Source organism: Myotis yumanensis, unplaced genomic scaffold (genome assembly GCF_028538775.1).
Source record: "Myotis yumanensis isolate MYYU_CA2020_CCGP unplaced genomic scaffold, mMyoYum1.0.hap1 SCAF_3, whole genome shotgun sequence".
In the NCBI taxonomy this organism is placed as follows: domain Eukaryota; kingdom Metazoa; phylum Chordata; class Mammalia; order Chiroptera; family Vespertilionidae; genus Myotis; species Myotis yumanensis.
Window position 1 is genome coordinate 95,193,556 of NW_027223754.1, and position 18,395 is coordinate 95,211,950.

The 18,395-nt window shown below is 37.7% G+C and overlaps 1 protein-coding gene across 6 annotated transcripts in view; it reads left to right on the forward strand.

Moving 5' to 3' along the window:
• MIPEP (mitochondrial intermediate peptidase) overlaps window positions 1-18,395 on the forward strand; it is a 262,517-nt gene that overhangs the window by 144,390 nt on the left and 99,732 nt on the right. For all 6 annotated transcript variants that reach the window (XR_011470789.1, XM_070409161.1, XM_070409162.1 and 3 more), the window contains exons 15-16: window positions 69-143; window positions 4,004-4,123. Coding sequence is in view for 5 of the 6 variants with exons in the window: in XM_070409161.1 (XP_070265262.1) it covers window positions 69-143; window positions 4,004-4,123 (195 nt within the window). In the remaining variant the exon portion in view is untranslated. The remainder of the gene's footprint in view (window positions 1-68; window positions 144-4,003; window positions 4,124-18,395) is intronic.

Below are 18,395 nucleotides of genomic sequence, written 5' to 3' on the forward strand. Positions count from 1 at the left end.
TCTTAAGTAACAAAGTTCAATACCTTATTAAGCAATTTACTCACATATATATTCTTTTGTTTTTCAAGTCAATGCCCAAAAATATGGTGTCTCGTCTTTGTGAATCTAAAAAGGTTTGTGCTGCAGCTGATATGCAACTTCAGGTATGTATGTACCTTTTTTCATGTCTTAACTCTTTAAATTGTTCTGAAGTTTTCCAGAGTAATTATTCAAAATAAATATATAACTTTAAATTATTTCCAATGCTACACATTTATTATAATAATTATGCTTCTAAAACATCTTTCATCTGAGTTCAAAGAACTTAACCAAATTGACTAATTCAATCCTCACTGTCTTAATGAAGTAGATGTTAAATGTGGTTATTTTCTGTATTCAGTCTGGAAAATCAAAACTTGGAAATGTTACATGATTTCTTCTAAATCATACATTTTAGCAACAAATTTATATATTGTTATTCACTTTGCTTTAAAAAAAATGTGTTTTTAGATGTGAAGTCTAATGAAGAGTAATGACTTTATTTCGATAACATTCAAAACCTATTTTCCAGGTTTCCAGATAAAGACTAAAAAGACTTTATGAGTCATCTTTTTTTATAAAAAGACTAGAGGCCCAGTGCATGAAATTCATGCACCGGAGGGGGAGTGTCCCTCAGCCCAGCCTGTACCCTTGGGGGATGTCTGACGCTGCATGCACCAGTGACCATACTTTTTATACAGGTGAAAGGCATCTTGCTGTTGTATGGGCAGCTACATTTTTTTTTGCCCTGATTATAAAAAAATAGTACAAAGGCAGTAGTACTATTTTTCCGTTCTTATGGGTGGAAAAAGTGAAGCACAGAGAACTTAAGTAATTGGCTTTGTCACACTTTGTCACATATAAGTGTCAGAGTCAGAGCTGACCACAAAATGTGCAAGCCAGAGTTAATGCATGTCATTGCTGCATCATCCTGTTTTTTCAGTGTTAGAGTAGCCTTGCCTCTTAATTTTTAAATCTAAGAGACTGTTCCCAATATATAGGGTGGCCAGCGATCAGGGCCAATCAGTGGGGCGACCGGCAGGCGGGGTGATCGGGGGAGGAGGGATCCGCCTACTGTCACCCGCCTTGGCTGGTGGCCTGGCGCTGCCCGCTCACGGCCCCACCCCCCAATCGCCACCACCAGTCACCTCCCTCTTGAGGGGCAAACGCTCAACGCAGGAGCTGCTCTGACTGGTCGTTTCACCGTTCAGTCAATTTGCATGATAGGGTTTTATTATATAGGATGTCAGGTCTATATGATACCAGATGTTTAAGTTGTTAAGTTGTTTGTAATTACTGAGATTGCTTGTGGAATTCTTACTCATCATCAGATCTTGGGAGTTATATAAACATAACCTAAACACCCATCTTTCATCTCAAGCATCTCAAAATATTTACTTTATAATGATCTAGTTACCTATTTAAAAGTGTAGCCACTCCTTAATTGTTTTATAGTTTTGTAAAATTCAGTCCCTAAAAAGTAAGTAATGAGCTTTTTTTGTACCTTAAAATACATATTTCAGTAAAGAAAATACCTACTGTAGACAAAACAGTAAACTTACATTTGATTTACATTATTTAGTATCTATCCTATCTAATGAAGACACAATATGCAAATTAACCGTCAATCTGTGACAAAGATGGCAGCAGCCAGGCCCGGATGCTTGCACCGTTGCCATGGCGACGATGCAGGCGTTCCACCCCGTCCCGGCTGCTCCAGGCCTCTGGGCAGCACGCACGTGCAGGCGCGGAGCGACCTGGGCTGGGCAGGATGCCTGCTATGAGGGGGGGTGCGGAGGGTGGAGGGAGCTACAGGAGGGCGGTGGCTGGAGCAAAGGCCAAGTGGCTGGTTCGAAGGCGCAAGGCAGTGACCAGAGTGAAGGCCGGGTCCCAGGTGCCAGAGGGAAGCCGGTGCCGGCAGCCAGGGGAAGGAAGACCTATTGTTGCATGAATCTTCGTGCATCGGGCCTCTAGTATCAATATAATTAAAAATGAATTTCTGAATTTTTTAAAATTAGCATTACTAGTACTTGGAAAAAGTCTTTTGATTTGCTGATAATTATAGTACAAGTCCTAGTCTAAAACCTTTTGTCATGGCTCTTATTTTGAACAGTAGTTCCAATGATATTCTTTTAAAATGGAAAACTAACTTTTCACTCCTCCCACCTTCTAGAAAGAATAACCCCTTGATTGGGAGAGAATGGGAAAGCTGGAAAGGGAGAGGGAGGAGGGGAGAGAGAGAGACAGGAGAGAGAACGTCTTACCAGAGGAACCACAGGAACCAGCTTTCATATTATACAATAGTCTCTTTGTACAGTGGAGAAAAACAAAGGTGGAAAGGAAATGGATTATTTCAGATTTCTAGAGGGGTATTAAAATTGTAATTTTTTTATTTTTTGTAGTGCATTGTTTTACAAATAGACTCTTAATTTTCTGTAGCTCTAAGGATCTTGATCCAAAGCATGCATGATTCCCTTGGTGAGCAAATAGGCTCATCACTTTAGAATTGTTTGGTTTATCTGCAAATGAGCATGAAATACATGCATTTAATTTACTTTGCTGTGTTTTTATAATTTAAAAAAATCTTCCATGCTTATGCCTTTCATTTGTGAAAGGTAAAATTGAAAGAATGAAACTCTTGAATTCTTATTTGTTTATAGATTGTGGCAAAACACACACACACCAAAAAAATCAACACCTCAGTTGAGGTTAGAATTTAAAAGTTTTAATTCCTAATAATTTATTCAGTTAGAATATAGACAAGACTTGTATGGGTAATTTTGGCTCCTGTTTATCTTTATGCATTGTTACTTATTATAGAATATAGAATTGAAAGAGCTATATTTAGCTATACGTTTAGATTACCAGTTAGAGTAAAGCAATATTTATATTTAGAAAATCTCTATATTTTTCTAGGGAATGTTTAAACTTGACTTTATAATTTAGAACCATAATTCTATATCTAGATGCAGCCAGAAGCTACAAGTCGTTTAAATTTTTCTTTTATCCAAACTAATCCTCACTTCTTTCAAATCAACAGCTGCACATTCTCTGCAAATTCTGTTTTTGAATCAGAAAGATACATATCAGAAACATAATTGCATAACAGAATTTTTTTTCAAAATAAATCATTTTCTACTTATTAACAATACTAACAGTCAAGTCAAAAAAATTTATCATTACTATAGATTTTATGCAAAATTTAGTTTTCAGAACTTTATAAGCAGCAGATTTCACATTCAAACTTTTTCTAATGCTTTATTCTCCTATTATGTTTCAATGGCCTATATCTTCTATTTTGAGGTGAGTGATCCTTTTCTTCTGGTCACCTCCTTAAGCCAGAATTGTCCCTGCACAGCAGCTGCTGCTTTTGCACCTCCTGGCACCAGATGTGGGGACTGACTTGGCTCTAGATCCAGATTCTCCAACAGCTGTACCAGAATTCTTTGTAATATCTGTCTTCACCAGACACTAGATTGTTATTGCTTTCTCCACCTCACCCCACCTATTTATCTTCTCTTACATCTATCTCCTTACAAAACTAGGGTTCTGACCATTTCATTTTTCTCACTTAAGATATATGGGATTCCAGGAATAAAACAAACAGTATTTGTTAGGTTCTGGAGTCACGGTCATAACTTAATTTTTCATATTTCTAACCATATTCATTGCCAATACAAAGAAAGGCAAAATTTTAGTTCACAAATTTAAGTTGCTACATTATATTTTAAAGAGTACCTTACAGATAAGATTCAAAATTCTTTAATATCTTTAATTGTGAAAGGTTGAGAGCTTTCCTTTTTATCATTGACATAGTGTTAAATAATGAACAAAATATATCTCAAGCCATATACATCTATATTTGTGAATGTTTTAGACTGTGATTTAAAATTATTATTCTGGAATGCATATAACATCTTTGGTCAAACACATCTTAGGTATAAGAAGGGCTACCCAAACTAAATAAATGTTTTCATCTGTCTAGGTCTTTTATGCCATTTTGGATCAAATTTACCATGGGAAGCATCCCCTGAGGCGGTCAACCACAGACATTCTCAAGGAAACACAGGAGAAATTTTATGGCTTACCATACGTTCCAAACACTGTGAGTCTAGCATTTTGATCCTGTCATATGCCGTTTAGTGGTTCTGCTAGTGTATCCATCAGTAGTTAGTAGGTTGTGATCACCTTCCCCTTCCCATAACTTGGAATCCTTACATTTATATCAAAGTTTCACATGGGGCAAATGCTAGAAATTGCCTGGCTTACTTAATGTCTCCAGCCATACGTATTTTTTTAATTTAAAAAAAAATTTTGTTGTTGTTAACCCTAGCCCAAGGATATTTTTCCATTGATTTTTACAGAGAGTAGAAGGGAGGGGGAGAGACACACAGAGAGAGAAACATTGATATGAAAGAGACACATTGATTGGCTGCCTCCCACACTTGCCCCAGCCAGGGCTAGCTATCAAGCCTGCAACCCAGGTACATGCAAATGCAATCATAAATGAGGGAGTTACAACTGATACCATAGAGATACAAATTTGACAATCTAGAAGAAATATATAAATTTCTAGAAGTATATAACCTTCCAAGACTGAACTGGTTAGGAATAGAAAATCTAAACAGACTGATTACTAGTAATAAAATTGAAGCGGTAATCAGAAACTTCCAACAAATTAAAATCCAGAACTAGATAGCTTCTCAGGTGAATTCTACCAAACATTCAAAAAAGAACTAATGCCTTTTCTTAAACTATATCAAAATATTGAAAAGGAAGAAACACTTATGAACTCATTCTACAAAGTCAGTGTTACCTTGATACCAAAGCCAGACAAAGAAATGACAAAAATTAAAAAAAAATTTATAGGCCAATATCCTTGATGAACATAAATGCAAAAATTCTCAACCAAATATTAACAAATCAGATTTAACAATACATTAAATGGATTATACACCATAACGTGGTGGAATTCATCCCAGGGATACAAGGATGGTTCAACATTTATAAATCAATAATGTGATACACCACATTAACAAAATAAAGGGAAAACCATATGATCATCTCAATAGATTCAGAAATTGGATTTTGTTAAATTCAACATTCTTTTATAAAAATAATCTCAACAAAATATATAGAGAAGTAACATATCTCAACAAGTTAATGTTATATATGGGAAACCCACAGCTAATATTATACTCAATGGTGAAGAGTTGAAAGCTTTGCCTCTAAGATTAAGAACAAGACAATGATGCCCACTCTCACCACTTCTATTCAACATGGCATTAGAAATCCTAGCCATAGCAGTCAGAGAAGGAAAAGAATTAAAAGGCATCCAGATTGGAAAGGAAGAAGTACAACTCTCATTACTTACAGATGACATGATTCTATAGATAGAAGAAAACCCTAAGAACCCCACCAAAAATCTCTTAGAACTAATAAGTGAATTCAGTAAAGTTGTAGGTTACAGAAATCTATTATGTTTCTATATACCAATAATGAACAATCAGAAGGAGAAATTAAGAAAATAATTCTATTTACAGTTGCCCCAGAAAACATAAAATACCTAGGAAAAGGTGAGAAAGACTTGTAATGTGAAAATTGTAAGACACTTAAAAATAAATTGAAGAAGATACAAATAAATGGAAGGATATACCTTGCTGTTTTGATTAGAAGGATTAAAATTGTTAAAATGTCCTTATTACCTAAAGCAATCTACAGATTCAGTGTAATCCTTATTAAAATATCAAAGACATTCTTCTCAGAATTAAAACAACTAATCCTAAAATATATATGAAACCACAAAAAACTTCAATAGCCAGCGAAATCTTGAATAAGAACAAAGTGGACGCTATCAGTCATGCTCCCTGATTTCAGAGTATACTACAAAGCTATAATAATCAAAACAGCATGGTACTGGCATAAAAACAGATATATAGATCAATGGAATAGAATTGAGAGCCCACAAATAAATTCTGTGGTCAATTAATGCATGACAGAGGAGACAAGGCTATACAATGGGGCAAAGATATTCTCTTCAATAGTGATTTTTGAGGAAACAATAGATATATGCAAAAAAAAAAAAATGAAATTGGATCACTTTCTTACACCATATACAAAAATAAGCTCAAAATGGATTAAATCTTAAATGTGAGACCTGAAACCATAAAACTCTTAGAAGAAAAAAGCAGTAAACACTTTAACATTGTTCGTGGCGATATCTTTTGATATGTCTTCTTGGGCAAGGGCAACAAAGTGAAAATAAACAAATGGGACTGTGTCAAACTAAGAAGTGTTTGCACAGCAAAAAACCAACAAAATGAAAAGACAGTCTACTAAATGGGACAAGACATTTGCAAGCAATACATCTGATGAGGAGATAGTATCCAAAATATACAAGGAATTCATACACAAGAAAACAACAACAAATAATCCAGTTAAAAATGGGCAGAGGACCTGAATAGACATTTCGCTAAAGAGGATATACAGATGGCCATTAGACATATGAAAAAGTGCTCAACATCACTAGTCATCAGGGAAATGCACATTAAAACCACAATGAAACATCACCTCACACCTGTCAGAATGACTCATTAATAAATCAAAAAATAAGTGCTGGTGAGGATGTGGAGAAAAAGGAACCCTCAGACATTGTTAGTAGGGTTGTAAATTAGTGCAGCCACTATGGAAAATAGCATGGAAAGCCCTGGATGGTGATCTCAGTGGTTAGAGCCTCACCCCATCACCCAAAGGTGGTGGATTCCATTTCTAGTCAAGGGCATGTAACTGGGTTGCAGGTTCCATCCCCAGCCCCAGTTGGGGCACATGTGGGAGGCAATCAATCAATGTGTCTCTCTCACACTGATGTTTCTCTCTCTCCCTCTGTCCCTGTCCCTCTCCTTCCCTCCTTCCCTCCTTTCCATTCTCTAAAAATCAATGGAAAAAATATCCCCATGTGAAAATTAACAAAGAAAGAAAGGAGGAAAGGAGAAGAGAGGGGAAGGGAGGGGGGAGGAGGGAAGGGAAGGGAAGGGGAGATAATACTCATAAAATTCAGATAGTGCTTACCTCTGGAATAAGGAAGAGGATCACACATGTCTTAGAAATATTTTATTTCTTGATAATTTTGCCATTCTTTTTGCTGTATTAGTATAGATGTATTTTTGATATGTAGAAAACATTCCTAAATGTTAATAGGCTATTTTGGTTGCAATGTATGGGATAAATAATGGATTTAGGGAAACCACTTGGAAAGTTATTTAATTTCCCTGGCAAACACTAATAGTGTCTTGAACTAGAACAGTGGCATTGGGGAAGGAAAGATTGAAATGGGCTGGAGAACAGTGTAGAAAGGTACAGTCAGTAAGGCCAGGTAGTGGACTGGGGTAATGAGTGAGAAGTAAGGATCAAAAATGACTGCAAGGTTTTTAACAAGAGTATTGAATAGAGGGTGACTAGTGTCTCTTCCCATACAGACCAAAAGAGTGACAGTTTCCCTCCTATAAACTTATCTCCAGAAATTGCTCTCTCAAGTGAATCACTTTTTTTCCCCAAATTAAACAGTTAGAAAAAGAAATTATAACTTAAACAGCAACCTACAAAGGATGCAGAATGTTTATAGAATCTGTACATGTTATATGGACGGAATGTGCTCTAAACTTTTAGAGATGGTGATTATATACGTGTATGTATTAGCATTTCTTTAAGTGTGTTAATAACTCATCTTGGGAATAAAGTGCCCTGTTAATTATGTTTGAGAAACACTGGTTTAAATTATGTTAAGTGGGTTTTTTACTGCAGGACTTCTCAAAATCTGCAATGTGCTAATGAACATGAATTTCTAGTGCTCTGTTCCCAAACTTAATAACTGTGGGAGTCTTCATCAATAGGGCATATTTTGGAATACTCTGCAAGTATATTATTCTGTAATTATATTACTGTTGAATGGGGGCATCTCTATCAATATTCTATGTAAAATAATGGATGCTTATTTTTAAATGAATAGCATTATTATGTCAGCAATTTATTAATATTTTGTGACTCCTAGGTCACTCTGTATAATATATTGTATAGACAAGTTTAATATCTACTTTTATTTGCTATTTCATCTAACAGTAGTTTGATGCTAGAAATCCAAAAGCTCCTGCTCAGTTGTAAATAGAGGGTGATTTTGCAATATGCCAACAGGCTAGTCTTCCATTGTTACCACTTCTATTTAGAGTATAATGAATATTCTCAGATTATTTCTAGATGATTGTTCATTCCCTCACTTTTAATTCGGAGAGTAGAAAATGCTGTATTTCTTTAAAATATATTTTTATTTATTTCAGAGAGGAAGAGAGAGGGAAAAAGGATAGAAATACAAATGATGAGAGAGTATTATTTGTTGGCTGCCTCTTGCACACTCCCCTCTGGGCATTAAGCCCACAACCCAGGTATGTGCCATGACTGGGAATTGAACCATGACTTCTTGGCTCATAGGTCGATGCTCAACTACTGAGCCACACTGGCCAGCTGTATTTTTATTTTTATAGTACTCCAGATTTATAATTCTTACATTGTGACTCACCTCTGAAACTGTTGAGAAACAATCATGTATATCTAAGAAAGTTTGGAATGAAACATTTCTCTGGCCTTTGATCCTCAAATTCTGTCCTAATAAGTATTTTTAAAGCTCAAAACATGAACAACTACTCTGCTGGTAGAATACAGTTTTTAAGATTGGTTAATGGTGCTGTTGTATTTCAGTGTTTTAAAGTAATTTTGTAGACTTGTGAATATTGGTGTTAGAGCTGTGTGTCTCACACATCTGTTCTCTGAGTAAGTCTTGATGCCTATAAGACCTTTGTTTGTCCTTTACCCACCTCAAATTGAAAACAGGAATGTGCATATAATAAGGCAGTTCTGAGCACATGGAAGTCTTTACTTAATTCTTTATTTTACATCAGGAATGGGGAACATCTGGCCCTCGGGCCCTATAAGGCCCATGAAATCATTTGGTCTATCCCTACCAAGGCATTAGGGATGAGTTAATTAAATGTTTGACCAAATATAGCAGGCTAATTTTTAAGTTGATAATTTTGTATGGCCCAGGAATGATGTTATAAATATCCAAATGGCCCTTGGCAAAACAAAGGTTCCCCACTCCTGCTTTAACATCATTGTGATAGCTATTTTGTCTTCTTGTCCATATATAATTTAAAATGTACTGTCTTAATAGTATAAAAGTTTTTAAAACTAAAATAAAAGAATTATTTTTAGGAAAGCAATTTCTGGGATTGAATGATATGTTGATGTCTCTGGTCATTAGTCTTATTAGAATAAACACCAACAAAGAATGTGAAAGGAAGACATGTTTCTTGTGAATAGTGTCCACTCCATATTTGTGTTTCACTTTTGTATCCAGCAACAAACTCATATTATAGTGACACAGTGTTATACTGATTAAAAGTGGCACACCTATTATTCTAGTTTACCTGGGATCGGGGGGCGGGGGAGATAGTCCCAAATAATAGACTAATAAGTGAACTTTTAGCATAGGGATAGGGTTTTATATGATCTGTGCACAGTCCTTACCTGTACACCTTTGGGAGTAGGTGTATAGAGGCTTATTGGAGAATATACCTGACTGGCTTCAAGGGGCATCATTTCAAAAAGGCTCTTTGCCCTGGTCGAGTGGCTCAGTTGGTTGGAGTGTCATCCTGTACACCAGAAGAATGCGGATTCAATTCCCAGTGACGGCACATAACTGGGTTGCAGGTTCAGTCCCCAGCCTGAGCACATGCAGGAGGCAACTGAGCCATGTTTCTCCTCAGATCTCTCATATTGATGTTTCTCTCTCTCTTTCTCTTCCTCTGTCTAAAATCAATTAAAGAAAACAAACAAACAACCAACCATATCCTTGGGTGAGGATCAAAAAGGCTGCTGCTACTGGAGACTGATTTCTATTCAGACCTATTTCTATTACCTCTAATTATACAGAAATGATTACATGTATGATAACATTAAGTATAACTTTCTATCTCTAGAACAAACTGCTGAAAATTGTCCTAAATTTAGTCACATATCAAAGAGCAAACAGGCTTTGGTTTGTTATTTAGCATAAAGAAAACTATATCCAAATTCCAATTTATATATTTGTATATGTTAATTCAATTATTTATATTCTAGATAATACTTAAGTTATTTTTAATAGTTTATATATTATGCTTATAATAGGTATTTTTATTAAGTGCATGCTATGTTCTGTGTACTATAGATGGGGTACTATACATATAATAGTGAATAGAACAGAAAAATTCCTGGCCCTCATAGAGCCTGTATTAGAAATGGCTTGTGTGGTGGAGGAAGGGGTGTATACATAATTATCATTACGTCCAACTGTCTGTGAAACATTTCATTATTAAGTAAAATATTCCATGAGCCCCCTCAAATTGTTTTGAGTTGTGAGCAAATGGACTAAACATAAGATTGGGATATTCTGATGCATAATACTGCTAATACAAGGATATGTTGGGACCCTAGTTTTTAATTTCCAGAGGGAGTCTATTCATGGAGGCATAGCAGTGGCTAGAGACAGTGGGAGGTTAAGCAAGAGGGGAAAAAAAAAGATGGCTAGGTAGAATGGAGAGTGGCTCAGAGGCTCCAGTAGGCGATTAGCCAGACCTCAGTATTTGGTGCCTGATAGGTTGGGAGATGGTGCTAAAGGAGAAGGAGTGGGTGTGACACCCAGGGTTTGAATAGGGATGGAGAAGGCATTCTGTGAAATACAGGAGGGGTAGCTGCTTTATGGAGTGAGGGGTGCAAAAATTGATGAGTTTATTTTGAGGTGACACTAGACTATGCAAGTGGAGCTGCCTGTGAGCAGCTGTTGGAACAGTGGTTGGTAACCCAGATAACAGCTCAAAGCTGGAGCTATGTGGATTTGGAGCCTAGAGAGAGACTTCCATAGTTATGGACAACATTAAACAGGGAGAATTGGCTGGGTAAGAATCTAAGAGACAACCCATAAGAATATTTAAGCAGTGAGCATACGCTGAATCAGCCACTGTGGTTGGAGAAGATCTAATTGGAACAACTTTTCTTGGGTGAAAGCAGAAAACAAAATTTTAAACATATTATTGCCTCTTCTGTTTCTACTACTACAATTACAACTGTATAATGGTCTGTTCGCTTCTGTTATTTTAGGGTTATCTTGACTTATGGTAGCTTGGAATATCACTTATACAACATTTATTTTGGATGCATGTTCTGAGTTCCAAAATAATAGACTAATAAGTGAACTTTTAGCATACAACTTATGTGTTATTTGAGAGCTTCTTATGTTGAAATTGCTCAGTATTTAGAGCAGATCCTTAAGCTGACATTGCTGTTGTCATGATTATATGTGCAAAGGAAAGTAACCACTAATTTACCATTTGGGAGATGGAGAGCAACCAGTGGTAAACCTAATTGTTTTTATAGTGTGCTCATCCCAGATTAACTTTCAAACAGACCTCTAACCATGTAGCAGAGTAGGAGTAGGGAGATGAAGTCTATAATGAAATATTGCAGACAGATTTTTTGAGAGCACTTTTACCACATTTACTTTACTGTATGGATTTTTGTTTTTTAATAGTCTTAAAAAGAAGAAAAATAAAAACACTCACCATAAGAAAATACATTGCTACATACAGTTTGAGTGTTATGATTTTGATTTATTACTACTAGAGTTTATTTTCTTTCCTGTTTACTTGATAGTCAACTTTTAAGAACTTTTTTCTTCCAAATACATATGTGAGTGCATATGTATATATGAATCCATGTAGATATCTGACAATGGTGCATTCAGGCAGATTAAATATTAAATATTATATCCATTTCTTTTTATTTTAAATATATATAGGGTAGCCTAAAAAATGTATACACACACTTTTAATAATTATAAAGGCAGTGTTTATTAAAATACATTTCATTTTCAAAATTGAGCTATCAGCTGTTACAGTATGTATACATTTTGGGGGGAATACTCTATCTATTTCAAAGCTTTTCATTGGAGATTTTACAATTTTTAGTTCACTTATTAATAGAAAATTGTATCACAGCTTATTGACATCATATAGAATCATTTTTTTTTTTTTTACTTTTAAAAGCTTTAATTTTAGAATAATTAGTAGAACACTAAGCTAAGAAATTCTGTTATATAAAAAGTCTGTGGTCGGCACACCATAATGACCGATCAGCAGGAGGCTGTGTGCGTGGAGTGGGTGGGGCTGTGTGCATGGCGAGGCATGCACGGGTGGGCGGGGACTTGACTCTGGAGCAGGGGTCCTCAAACTTTTTAAACAGGGGGCCAGTTCACTGTCCCTCAGACCGTTGGAGGGCTGGACTATAGTTTAAAAAAAAACTATGAACAAATTCCAATGCACACTGCACATGTCTTATTTTGAAGTAAAAAAACAAAACGGGAACAAATACAATATTTTTATTTGCATGTGGCCCAAGGGAGGACTTTGAGAACCCCTGCTGGAGGACTTGACTGGAGGCGCGGGTGGGTTTCTGGGTCCCGCCTCCCGCGGCAGCAGTGGCAGCGTGGGACTCTTTCTAGATCCCACCTCCCGCAGTGGTGGCAGCAGCCGTGGGACTCTTTCTGGGTCCTGACTCCCGCTGCGGCGGTGGCCGTGGGACTCTTTCTGGGTCCCGTTTCCCGCAGCGGTGGTGACCACAGGACTCCTTCTGGGTCCCCCCCAGCCTCAGGACTCTGGGTCCTGTGTCTCACGTGATTTCGCACACTGGGCCCCTAGTTCATCTATAAAATGATTTCAACCATCAAGATTAAAGATTAAAATGCCAATCAGATTTTTTTCGATTAGTTATTTTTAAAGTAAGGCTGGTGAGATAAACAGTGGTTACATGTGATATATAGATATATTATTATATATCTATAATAATAAAAGAGTAATATGCTAATTAAGACCAGACAGCCGAACGACCTTCCCAGCGAAGCCGGGGCTGTGAAGGCTGAGCCCCTTGCACGATATAGTGCATCAGACCTCTAATATATATATAGAAATCTGAAATTTGCTTTGGACCTTTGCTATTCTTACCTCACAATTGGTCAGATGCTGGTTAAAAGAATGGCATAAAGGTCTCTTTTTAATATATAAAAAAAACTATTAAGTAATAGAACTAGGCTGCCAGCATTGTTAAAAATTCATGATTCTGTCTCTAGATAATTGAATTTAAATTATTTGTTTATCATCATCATCCCTTCTATTTGGTTAATTTGTTTTGTTTTTGTTTTCTTTCTGGGAAAGAAGTTGCATTTCCTCCTATTCTTAAGCCCCAGCTCTCACAGGAATGTAAGGACTCTCCTTGTGAGGTAAAGGTGCTGCCCAAGTTGCACTAATTTGATATTGCTAAGCAAACGTTAGATTAAACAAAACAATATTTTTTCTTTCTCTTAAATACAACTGCCATATGGTGCATATCTCCAAAAAACCTAAGTGGTTAATTGCATGTTAAATTCCTTTCCTCTTTGGCTACATAAACAACTGAGAAAATATTTACCTTCTCTGTCATGCTAGATTTATTTATGACTTTGTAACTAAAACACAGAAGTGTTATAAATTGAAACTTTAATCTCAGGATTGACTCATTTTCTAAAAATTTATAGGCTTTCAGTTTGTGGGACAGCTGCAAATCTGGATTTCACTGATCTAAAACATGAGGATATTATAAGATTACCGGGATTGTTTTTATAATATAGTCCTTTGTGCCAAGTCACCAACTTTCATTTTTGTCTTGGTTTTCATTAATAGTGCTTTTTTTTTTTTTTTGCCTGCAAATTCACATAGACTAGATATAATGAAATAAAAATCCAGGATACTAGAAGATCTTTTCAACCTAGTAATCTTTGTAATTTAAATGATGCACATGTATCTTTTAGATTTTAAATTATTTACATTTTAAGTAGCTTTTTCTCTGGTGATTCTGTAAGTTAAGTCATGTTTCATCCATGGTGAATGTGAGCTGTGAGCAGAACACAGTGATCTCACTATTATACATGACATCCAAGGGGCTTATTACAATGTCTTTTTACTTCTATGCCTTTGAGACTTATTAGCAATATAAGGAAACCTCCAGTTGACTGATACTAATTTTATGTTTTAATGTATTTGAAGTAAGTAGAATATGCACATGACTAAAAATCGCAAGGTATAAAAGGGTTTACAGTGGAAAGTCTCCCTCCTTCTCTCTCCTCCAGGCCCTTGGCCCCTTTACCTGGAGGCACCCTGTATTACTGTTATTTCTCACATGCTAACTTGAAGATAGACTTACTTCTATTAGTTGTAAGGAGACATCAAATCTGCAGTTCTAATGCCTTTCCCTTACTGTTCTTCCTGCCTTCTCTCTGAGATAGGCTAACTCTAGACTGGGCAATTACAATTCTCCCTTAATGGAGTATTCTCTTACCTACTTTTCCTCTCTCAAATCCACATAGCTATCAGTGAGGTCTTTTCTAAATACAAATTTGATAATGGCAGCTCTCCCCTTAAAGCCATTCAATAGCTTCCATTGCTTTTTAACTAAAGGCCAAAGGCCTTCGCCACCAAGTTCCTATGTGATCTGGTCACTAGCTCCATCCAGTTAAATGCACTTGCTTCCTTTGGCTCCAAGTTCTGGGCACTTGTTTCCCGCCTCCTGGAGCAGTCTCTGTTCTCCTCACTTTGCCTCTGCTAAAAATGTCACTTGTCCAGACCTGGTCAGTTCCTCTGTTATACATCTCACAGCACTGGGGTCTTTTTCTTCATGTCGCTCATCACAGTTTATAATTTCTTGATGTCATTGATTAATTTATATCTTCCCGATGGGAGTTAAATTCACACAAGAACAAGGCCCATATATTATTTGTTTATTATTTCTTTGGGCCCCACAATCACTTATGCATGGTAGGTGCCTAACTAATATTTATAGTTTTTTTTAACCTTTTTATTGAGACATAACTTACATAAAATGCACAAATTCTAATACACAGCTTCATGATGTTTTAAATATGCATATACTTGTGTAACCATTGTTCAGATTAAGATATAAAACATTTCCAATACCTCTTAGAAAGTCCCTGCAACCCCCCTCCTAGTCAATATGCCTTCCCCACAAAGTAACCACTAGCTTTACCTATTTTTTAGCTCATGTAAGTGCCAACATATGGTATGTGCTCTTTGTGTCTGGCTGCTTTCATACAACGTTATGTCCCTGAGACCCATTCATCTGTTGCATGCTTCATTAATCTGTTCTTTTTCATTGTCATTGCTTTCAAGTATTTCATTTTTTTAATGTTGTTGATTTTTATTTTATTTTTTTAGACAGAGAGAGACAGAGGAAGGGAGAGAGATAGAGATATAGAAACATTGATGGGAAGAGCAACATTGATCAGCTGCCTCCTGCATGCCCCAACTAGGGATTGAGCCTGCACCCTGGGCATGTGCCCTGACCAGGAATCGAACCAGTGACCTCTTGGTTCATGGGTCAGTGCTCAACTACTGAGCCACACTGGCCGGGCTCAAGTATTACATTTTTAATGTGCCACAACTTTTTGATCTATTCCATTATTGATGGACATTTGAGTTATTTCTAGTTTGTGGTTATTATGAGTATAGTTCCTATAAATATTATTGTGTATGTCTTTGTTTCTGTTGAGCATATACCCAGGAATGATATGGATAAACTTCTATGTAGTTTCAATGTATCTGTTACCAAACAGTTTTTCAAAGTAGTTCTCCTGAGTTACACACCAACTAGCAAGGTTTGGATGTATTATTTGCTCCACATCCTGTCTAATACATGGATAGTCCTTTCAATTTCAGCCATTCTCAGGGTGTGGAGCCTTATCTCATTGTGGTTTTAATTTGTACTTTTCTCATGATTATTCATACTGGGCACTTTTTTTCATATGCTTATAGGCCACTTCAGTGTCCTCTTTGTGTAAGGATTTTAGCTCTAATCTGGATGAAAAAGGAAGCCATGGGAAGGTTTTATGAACTGAAACATCTAAAACAGAGTACTAATATCAAGGGGCCCTAGAATGGAGTTAGGAGGATATTGGGGAAGTCAGATTTACATATGTCCACACCAGATAAAGTTTGGACTCTGATGCTTATCATAGAAGTACATATCCTGGAACCTGCCCCTCCCCCATTCTGCATCCCCTCTCCCCCCATTCCCATATCAGTGCTTACCTCAGAGTTTCATCACCCAGATCTGACCATTCCCTTTTGAAATAGCCATCACACCATATTAAGTAGCCAATAGCAAAAGTTTCAGCCTGTGGTTTTTTACCTTTATATAAATCCTGCCTTTCCTATTCTTTCCAGAGCACAGTTTGGGGTGCTACTTAATGAATCTGTGTCTCTCAGATTGCAGTCCTTTGCTCAAATAAAAGCTTTTTTTTATTCTTTTTTATAGATTAAACTTCTTTTTTATTGGTTGACATTTTCAAGCAGATGGGAGATTGAGTGTAAGAGAGAGAGAAGAGTCTAAAGTAATTGCAAAGGTTTTGGCCTAAGCAGCCAAAAAGATGGTGTTGCTATTAATATGAAGAAGATGATATAAAGAATAGGTCCTTAATAGTGATTAGGAAATCAGTTTTAGAAATCCTAAATCTAAGATGTCTGTTAGACAAAAAAAGAGAAGATGTCACATGGGCAAGGGAATATGTAAGTCCAAAGTTCAGAGATGCAGTCTGTGCTGGAGATACCAATTTAGAGCTATATCTAAAGCCAACATTGTGGGTGAGATCACCCTTAACAGTGATTATAAATGGTATGTTCCTCAGTGCAGGTACTGGTCAAAGCTCAGTACCTTCACCTGCACAGCTGAATATGGCTGGGACAGGCACACACCCACCCCAGTGGGTCTTATTTCAAACTAGTGACCCGGTGCACGAATTGGTGCACATTGAAAGAAAATTAATTAGAAGAAATACTTTTTTTAATATTTTTTTTATAAAATACATATTTTATTGATTTTTTACAGAGAGGAAGGGAGAGGGATAGAGAGCTAGAAACATCGATGAGAGAGTAACATCGATCAGCTGCCTCCTGCACACCCACCACCGGGGATGTGCCCGCAACCAAGGCACATGCCCTTGACCAGAATCGAACCTGGGACCCTTCAGTCCGCAGGCTGACGCCCCATCCACTGAGCCAAACTGGTTAGGGCAGAAGAAATACTTTAATATCACTATTTGCCCTTTCTCTATAATAGAAATGTCAACCAAATTCACACTCAAGAATGACAGATGGAAATACACGTGTGCAATTGGCGCCAGCAAGAGCTTTATATGTATCACTCATGCACAAATCAACTTGGCCTTTTATATATATATACTAGAGGCCCGTTGCATGAAGATTCCTGCAATAGGCCTCTTTACCCTGGCTGCCAGCACCAGTTTTCCTCTGGCACCCAGAACCCAGACCTTCACTCTGGCCACCGCCTTCCATCTTTGCTCTGGACACAGTCTTCGCTGTGGCTAGAGCCTTCAGTCTTTGCTCCTCGCTCTGGCAGGAGTCTTCAGTCTCCGGCCAGAGTTGCTCCTGTAGCTCCTTCCGTCCCCCACCCTCCCCCTCATAGCTTGATCGCTGCTTTGCCTTCAGACCTCGCCGACGGGCTCCTGGGTTCCAGGGGGCCGCCTTGCCTGTGGCCTGGCTTTCCGATCACGATCACGGGCCGCAGGCAAGGCGGCTCCTGGGTCCCGGGGGGCTGCCTTGCCTGCGGCCCGGCTTTCTGATCACAAGGGCCGCAGGCAAGGAGGCTTCTGGGTCCCAGGGTGCCGCCTTGCCTGTGGCCCGGCTTTTCGATCATGATCATGGGCCGTAGGCAAGGCGGCTCCTGGGTCCTGGGGTGCTGCCTTGCCTGCGGCCCAGTTTACGATCACGATCACAATCACGATCACGGCCGCAGGGTCCCGCTGCCCAGGGCGGGGCTTAGGCGGCCCATGGGGGCCCAGATGGCGGCTCGCGCTGGCCCGCCCTGTCTGCAGTATGCAAATTAGCCACCATCTTTGTTGGCGATTAATTTGCATATCGTGCTGATTAGCCCATGGGAGGCGTAGCGAAGGTATGGTCAATTACCATGTTTGTCTATTATTAGATAGGGTAGAATAAACTTGCTTAATTAGACCTGCTTTCTGATATAGCTAAATTTTTTCCAGCTCAGTGAAGCACCCCAACTTCTCTTTCAGGTAATTGTCAGCAACACAGCAGTAAATATCAACACAAAGCAGATTATTATTGTAGATCACGCAGGGAGAACAAAGGGTAAAATACTTAACTGCAGCAGTATTTGACTGTATTCATTGAGAAAACCTGAAGTCATTTTCAAGGTCCACCATTGCT